This window comes from Triticum dicoccoides, chromosome 2B, assembly GCF_002162155.2.
Source record: "Triticum dicoccoides isolate Atlit2015 ecotype Zavitan chromosome 2B, WEW_v2.0, whole genome shotgun sequence".
NCBI lineage: Eukaryota > Viridiplantae > Streptophyta > Magnoliopsida > Poales > Poaceae > Triticum > Triticum dicoccoides.
In genome coordinates, this window is record NC_041383.1 from 658,141,828 (window position 1) to 658,149,924 (window position 8,097).

General features: G+C 47.6%; 1 protein-coding gene across 1 annotated transcript; it reads left to right on the plus strand.

Annotated features, from left to right (window-relative positions):
- The first annotated feature begins 409 nt into the window (after positions 1-409).
- LOC119365438 (probable cation transporter HKT7) lies at positions 410-4,159 on the plus strand. The gene is made up of 3 exons (XM_037631069.1): positions 410-1,726; positions 3,369-3,593; positions 3,722-4,159. The coding sequence occupies exons 1-3, from the start codon at positions 414-416 to the stop codon at positions 3,918-3,920; spliced, it is 1,737 nt and encodes a 578-aa protein (XP_037486966.1). The 5' UTR covers positions 410-413; the 3' UTR covers positions 3,921-4,159.
- The last annotated feature ends 3,938 nt before the right edge of the window (positions 4,160-8,097 follow it).

The following is an 8,097-nucleotide window of genomic DNA, read 5'->3' on the forward strand; positions in this document are numbered from 1 at the left end:
CATGGCAACTTTAATTCACGCAAAGTTGGCAAACATAGCTATTTTCTCGAAAAAATGAACTGAGACAAAGTTACCATGTTGTAACAACTAAACTTATCACCTCACGTCAACTAAAATTACCATAAGAAAATGGGATGACATGCTTGAAATCCGAACGTTCGGGAATTATCCGGGTCCTAAAACTAACCTAGAGAGTTTCCATGCCACGCATGGTAAAAAAAGGTTAGGCCACGTGTCGCACGACGTCTCGAGGCATCATAAACCAAACCATCATAAACAAAAACAGTACCTAGCTGAAAATAAATAATAGATAAACAAAAACAGTACCCACCACTGCACCGTTCCTGGTTGGCTATATATTTAGGCATCGTACTCTTTAGCTCTCACACACAGTACGCAGACGCAGTGCATACATGCATCCCAACACGTCCACACATACATACTCAGACAGTAGTACATCAAACATGGCCGGAGCTCATCGTAAGGTCCGCGAGCTGTTAGAGCACACGCGGCGGCGCTCGACGGCCGCGCTCAACAATGTAATGTCCCTCATGCGCTCGCTATCCGGGTCATACGCGCAGCACCACGTCAAGGAGCGCGTGGCGCGGTGGCGCCGCGCGCTCGCCGGGCGGTTATCGCCGCGCCTCGGCTCGCCGCTCGTCCACGTCGCGTACTTCCTCGCCGTCTCCTGGCTCGGTTACCTTGTCCTCGCGCAGCTCAGGTTCCGCGCCGGCGGCGAGGGGACGAGGCGGCCCGGCGCCATCGATCTGTTCTTCACCGCCGTCTCGGCCGCGACGGTGTCGAGCATGTCCACCGTCGAGATGGAGGCGTTCTCCAACGGCCAGCTCCTCGTCCTGACCGTGCTCATGTTCGTCGGCGGCGAGGTGTTTTTGTCGCTCCTAGGCCTCGCGTCCAAGTGGTCCAAGCTGAGGAAGCAAGCTGTACGCAAATCCCGTCGCGTCGAGATCCACGACGTCGCCGAGCTTGAGATGCCGCCGGTCGCCGCTGCTGGCGAATTCGACAACCCAACGTCGATTACGTCGACCGCCGACGACGAGATGAGCAAGCCGTTGGACCGCTTCGATGACACGAGGCTGCGGCGCGACGCGGTGTTGTCGCTCTTCTTCGTCGTCCTCGCCATCCTCCTGACGGTGCACGTCGTCGGAGCCGTCGCCGTCGCGGCGTACATCTTGCATGCGTCGCCGGCGGCGAGGCGGACGCTTCGGGAGAAGGCCCTGAACGAGTGGACATTCGCCGTGTTCACGACGGTGTCCACGTTCTCGAGCTGCGGGTACATGCCGACAAACGAGAACATGGCGGTGTTCAAGCGGGACACCGGTCTGCAGCTGCTGCTCGTGCCGCAGGCGCTGGTCGGGAACACGCTGTTCCCGCCGCTGCTGGCCGCGTGCGTGCGCGCCGCCGCCGCGGCAACCAGGCGCGTGGAGCTCAAGGAGACGGCGAAGGAGGGCGGGGAACTGACGGGGTACTACCACCTGCTCCCGGCGCGGCGGTGCGCGATGCTAGCGGCAACGGTGGCCGGGTTCGTCGCCGTGCAGGCGGCGATGTTGTGCGGCATGGAGTGGGGTGGCGCGCTGAGCGGGATGAGCGCGTGGGAGAAGGTGTCGAACGCGGTGTTCCTCGCGGTGAACTCCCGGCACACCGGCGAGACAACCCTCGACCTCTCCACCCTCGCGCCGGCCATCCTCGTCCTCTTCGTGCTCATGATGTGAGTCCTCTCCTCCTCGATCTGCCCCTCTGTCTTTCTCCTCGTTATCAGTGGCCGGTCGATGCCTACGAGAATACCATAACTGAGTTCCCTACGTTCAACGCCAGCTAGATTCCAGAAGCTACTAGGATCTTATTTTCTTGTGCTTCTCAACTAGAGTAATGTTTGGCAATGATCATTCATAACTCATGAGCTTGCACAAAGCTTCCTTAAATCTTGGTCACATTTCTAATAAGCATTTGCTCAACTCCCAATCATCCTCATCCCACAGTCAACCTCTACAAACTAAAAATTGGCACGAGCATTTCACTAAAATTTCACACCTTCAGAAAACAGCTTCAGGCTTTCCAGAGATATGCTTTTTTTTTACAGGGGATTAGCAGGTATTTTCAACAATTTCAGGTCAACGGTAAATGTCATTATGGGCCAAGCTTTCACTACCCACGCCAAGGAATAATAAATGAATGACATTTGGACAGGACTGTTGTCAAACTTTAACATTTTTATACTCTAGTCAAACTTTTCACAATTTTCTTCACAAAAAAAACTTGCAAACGTTCAAATATTGAGATCTTAAAAATAATTAATACATATTTGTCTTGAAGTATTGTAGAGTACTAAAATTTTGTTGGGCACCACAGATATAAACTAGAATATGAACTACATTAGAGTCAAAAAGTGTCTTACATTATGGGACGGAGAGAGTAGTTGCCAAAGTCACATCTCAGAGTGCCAATGTCCAAGAGATCACCCCATAAAAAATGTCGAAGAAACCACCCCATTTCAGAGTACCTTAATTAATTTGTGGACGATGTTAGTACTCCTCAAGTGCCATATTGTATACCCCGACAATTGCTGAATATACTCCGTACCAAGTACTCCTACTAGTCCAACATGGGTGGCCAGGTGCACTGCAGGCGGTTGGCCATTGTGGTTGTGGTTGTGGACCTCGTTTCTGAAGGAAATTCCGTTCAATAATGAACGGAGAGGGCAGAGGAATCTGTCCCTCGCTGTGGAAAGAATTTCTAGATCGTCAACCTCCCCGCAACAGCATTTGCCATCCACGAGCCCACAGGCACGTGCACGCGCTGGCTGACGGCACCTTGGCCGGAAGAAAAACCTTCCCCAGCACCCAAAGAAAATCTTGGGCCGGCCACCAGCATCGCCGCAAGTTGAGAATCGGAATGCTGATCGAAACACATTCCAACGTAGTCTCCGGGTCTCCATTCAAAGCGAGGCCCCATGCATCGTATGTGCATCGCGTGCTCCTCACGTACGTACTGAGAATATTGTTCGCCTTCCTCCAATTCAGTCCGCACCGTCGTAGTACCTTCTCCACTACATCGTTCTCTGAATTCCATGCATATATGGTGCGGTGGTCCATAAGAAATCTCTGGATTCCATGCATATATAGGCAGCGAATCCGGACCTATATATGTCCCGTTAATTCCATGGGAATTATTCGACTCACCAGGATATATGTTCTTGCACGTCGGCGTCTGGATGCTGAAAGTTTGGTAGTACGTGCCATTTTTGGGATTCGGAAGAGTGGGTAGAACTGAAAGCGCGTTAGCGCAGTCTTTGTAGCTAGGCTTGCCGTCTTGGTCGTCTCACTCACGTTCTCCTTCTTGCTTGCTTCCAGGTACCTCCCTCCATACACGACATGGTTTCCATTTGGAGAGAGCTCCAGCGTGAAGGACCATCCCACGGAGGAGACCCAGGGGGTGAGGTTGCTCAAGAGCACGCTTCTGTCACAACTCTCCTACCTTGCCATCTTTGTCATCGCCATCTGCGTCACTGAGAGGGAAAAGCTCAAGGAGGACCCCCTCAACTTCAACTTGCTCAGCATCGTCGTCGAAGTCGTCAGGCAAGTCCCCTCTAAGCAATTCAAAGCCTGAAATGGAAATAACTATGTAGTAATAGTATTATATATGATAAGAACTACAAGTTGCATTCTTCAGGGAAGCTGACATTTTTCAGTGTAACGTTCTGCAGCGCTTATGGAAATGTGGGCTTCTCCATGGGCTACAGCTGCAGTAGGCAGATCAGCCCGGACGGGATGTGCACTGACAGGTGGACCGGCTTCGCTGGGAGGTGGAGCGATTCCGGCAAACTCATCCTCATTCTTGTCATGCTCTTCGGGAGGCTGAAAAAGTTCAGCATGAACGCGGGCAAAGCCTGGAAGCTTAGTTAGAAGAGGTACCAGATGACCATTAATTGCAGGCACCAGTGGTCATGGAGTGGAGCTCCGAGTAAGACACAAGATGGAATGCTCCCGACTTCTTTTCACCCCATCTGTATGGCTGTATTCTTTTTAGACGCAGAAGGGAGCCTTCAATGTGTCATCCCTGTAGACTCACCTGTGAGTGCTGCTGGTTTCAGATTAGACGAGTAAAGTTGATCATAGAATTATCAAGGCTTGCTAATTAACTAGCCAGATTCTCTAGAGACGTATATGGTCTAGCGTTTGTACCGATCGTAGGGGTTGACAACCATGGGTGAACCGTCCTATTCGGAGTAGGCCTTCTAAAGGACGAGATAATAGGGTCATTCAAATGGTTGCTAAGCACATTTGTAAAGGCAATGGGAGAAAAGGAACCAAAATATAATAACATACCAAGACAAGGCGATGAAGAAGGAATAGAGAACACACTTAAGACCAAGCATAGGTTCTGCTGGTGGCATATGAGACAAAACTTGAAGGAAAACAACACAACAATATTTTCAGAACATCCAACAACGTCTGAAGAACTCACTCTAATAAGCAAAAACTCACTAGATTCAGATGAGTTCAAAATATCATGCAAAGCAGCAATTTTAAGATATAAAGCAGAAGGAAACAAACACTTTAATTCACCATGGAACTCTCATTCTAGGTGTCAACCTACTTCAAGGACTACTTCTACCTATTCTCAACAGCAACCACACACAGCGAGAGAATAAACTCTGTGGAAAAAAAATACATGAACCACTAAGACACCATAACAAACTTTGTTGAGGCTTACAAGTACATTCAACAAAGTTACCTTGCCACCGGCGACAAGAAAAGATACCGAACAATAGAGAAGACATCATCAACGGAGACTGGCTTCCCAATCGAAAGAGAAGCAAGCCAAATATACACAAACGATATATTCAGGAACTTCTAGATAGAGCTAAAGAATAGAACATACTACCATGACCTGGGACGAGGGAGACAATATCTCTTAAAAATGATTGAAACGGAAGGGGGAAACCGTACCAAGGTGAAGAATTCCACAAGTCAGAATTCAAAGTAGATGTCGATGACGAAAAGGAAAAATACAAGTGCACCTTCAAGAAGATGCAAAGGGATGACATACAGTGTTGCCACGTACTTAAGGTAATGGACCATACAGGAATGCTGGAACAACTGCCAAAAACTTTTATCAACCCTACATAGACAAATAACGTAGTAGAGAGCATGAATGCACTGACTACTAGTCAACAGAAGAGCATGACGGCAAGAGATGACGAAAGCATGAGATTCATCCTAGCGTACACAGAAATGGAAAAAATCTGCTCACACGGTATAAAAGAAGACAAAACATACAAAGTGCTAATCGAGTGTACGCATGAGACAAAAAATTAATGTCATGGCAGCTGCTACTTGTGCGCTGCATTGGGATAGTAGAGATAAGTATTTTCTTCACTTAAGAACCAAGATTATCAATCTAGTAGGAGAACCACACAAAATTTCGTTAGCAGCACCTACACACACAAAAGCAAATACTTGCACCCAACACAAACAAGAGGGTTGTCAATCCCCTTGGCGGCTATTTGCAAGGATCAAATCTCGTAGTGGTAGGCTAATAGATAAATTACAAAATAAAATAACGGTAAAGAAAATTTCCACAAGATATTTTTGGATTTTATATATGATAAAGGTAGACCGGGGGCCATAGTTTTCACTAGAGGCTTCTCTCTCGAGCACATAGCGTATGGTGGGTAAAAAAATTATTGTTGGACAATTGATGAAAAGAGCATAATTATGACGATATTCAAGGCAATGATCATGTATATAGGCATCACATCCGAGAGAAGTAGACCGACTCCTGGCTGTATCTACTACTATTACTCCACCCATCGACCGCTATCTAGCATGCATCTAGGGTATTATGTTAATAAAAACAGAGTAACACCTTAAGTAAGATGAGATGATATAGACAAAGTAAACCCAATCAATATGAATAAACTCCACCTCTTTATTCTTAATGGCAATAATACAAATACTTGTCATGTCCCCTTCTGTCACTGGGATTGAGCACCGCAAGATTGAACCCATCACAAAGCACCTCTCCAATTGCAAGAAAAAACAATCTAGGTTGCCAAACTAAACGGAGAGATCGGAGAGAAATACAATCTATAATGATAATGCATAAAAGAATTCATGAATAATCTGATCATAAACCCACAATTCATCGGATCCCAACAAACACACCGCAAATGGAGATTACATCGAATAGAACTCCAAGAATGTCGAGGAGAACATTGTATTGAAGATCAAAGAGAGAGAAGAAGTCATCTAGCTACTAGCTATGGACTCATAGGTCTGTAGTGAACTAGTCACGCATCATTGGAAGGGCAGCAAGGTTCATGTAGAAGTCGTTCGTGATCGATTCTCCCTCCAGTAGAGTACCGGAAAAGGCTCCAGATGGGATCATGGAAGGACGGAGACTTGCCGCGACGGAAAAATTGTTTCGGGTGGCTCTTTGATGTACTGGGAATATTTGGGAATTTATAGAAGTGGAATTAGGTCAGGAGGTGCCATGAGGGGCCCACAAGCCTGGAAGACGCCCTCCTAGGGCGCGCCCCCTGGGCTTGTCGCTCCCTCGTGGCTCCCTAGTGAAGGAAATATGTCCAGGAGGCAATAATAAAGTTATTATTTATTTCCTCATATCATGATAAATGTTTATTATTCATGCTAGAATTGTATTAACCGGAAACATGATACATGTGTGAATACATAGACAAACATATAGTCACTAGTATGCCTCTACTTGACTAGCTCATTAATCAAAGATGGTTATGTTTCCTAACCATAGACATGTGTTGTCATTTGATTAATGGGATCACATCATTAGAAGAATGATGTGATTGACATGACCCATTCCGTTAGCCTAACACTTGATCGTTTAGTATATTGCTATTGCTTTCTTCATGACTTATACATGTTCCTGTAACTATGAGAAATATGCAACTCCCGTTTACCGGAGGAACACTTTGGGTACTACCAAACGTCACAACGTAACTGGGTGATTATAAAGGAGTACTACAGGTGTCTCCGAAGGTACATGTTGAGTTGGCGTATTTCGAGATTAGGTTTTTTCACTCCGATTGTCGGAGAGGTATCTTTGGGCCCTCTCGGTAATGCACATCTTTATAAGCCTTGCAAGCAATGTGACCAAATGAGTTGGTTACGGAATGATGCATTACGGAACGAGTAAAGATACTTGCCGGTAACGAGATTGAACTAGGTATTGGATACTGACGATCAAATCTCGGGCAAGTAACATACCGATGACAAAGGGAACAACGTATGTTGTTATGCGGTTTGACCGATAAAGATCTTCGTAGAATATGTAGGAACCAATATAGGCATCTAGGTTCCGCTATTGGTTATTGACTGAGAATAGTTCTAGGTCATGTCTACATAGTTCTCGAACCTGTAGGGTCCGCACAGTTAACGTTACGATGACAGTTTTATTATGCGTTTATAAGTTTTGATGTACCGAAGTTTGTTCGGAGTCCCGGATGTGATCACGGACATAACGAGGAGTCTCGAAATGGTCGAGACATAAAGATCGATATATTGGAAGCCTATATTTGGACATCAGAATCGTTCCGGGTGAAATCAGCATTTTACCGGAGCACCGGGAGGTTACCGGAACCCCCCGGGGGGTTATTGGGCCTACATGGGCCTCGAGGGAGAAGAGGGAAGGAGGCAGGAGGGGGCCGCGCGCCCCTCCCCTTCCTAGTCCGAATAGGACAAGGGAAGGGGGGCGGCGCCCCCCCTTTCCTTCCCCTCTTCCTCCTCTTTCCCCCCTTCTCCTATTCCAACTAGGAAAGAAGGGAGTCCTACTCTCGGTGGGAGTAGGACTCCCCCCTTGGAGCGCCCTCCTTGGCGGCTGCCTCCTCCCCCCAGGCTCCTTCATATACGGGGGCGGGGGGCACCCCATAGACACACAAGTTGATCTACGGATCGTTCCTTAGCCGTGTGTGGTGCCCCCCTCCACCATATTCCACCTCGGACATATCGTCGCGGAGTTTAGGCGAAGCCCTGCACCGGTAGAGCATCATCATCGTCACCACGCCGTCGTGCTGACGGAACTCATCCCCGAAGCTTTGCTGGA

Excerpts from the sequence above, each read along its gene's own strand:
- LOC119365438 (XM_037631069.1), top strand. The coding sequence starts at position 414 with ATGCATCCCAACACGTCCACACATACATACTCAGACAGTAGTACATCA. Across the intron at positions 1,727-3,368 it reads GTCCTCTTCGTGCTCATGAT|GTACCTCCCTCCATACACGA; the intron begins GTGAGTCCTCTC and ends GCTTGCTTCCAG. Across the intron at positions 3,594-3,721 it reads ATCGTCGTCGAAGTCGTCAG|CGCTTATGGAAATGTGGGCT; the intron begins GCAAGTCCCCTC and ends AACGTTCTGCAG.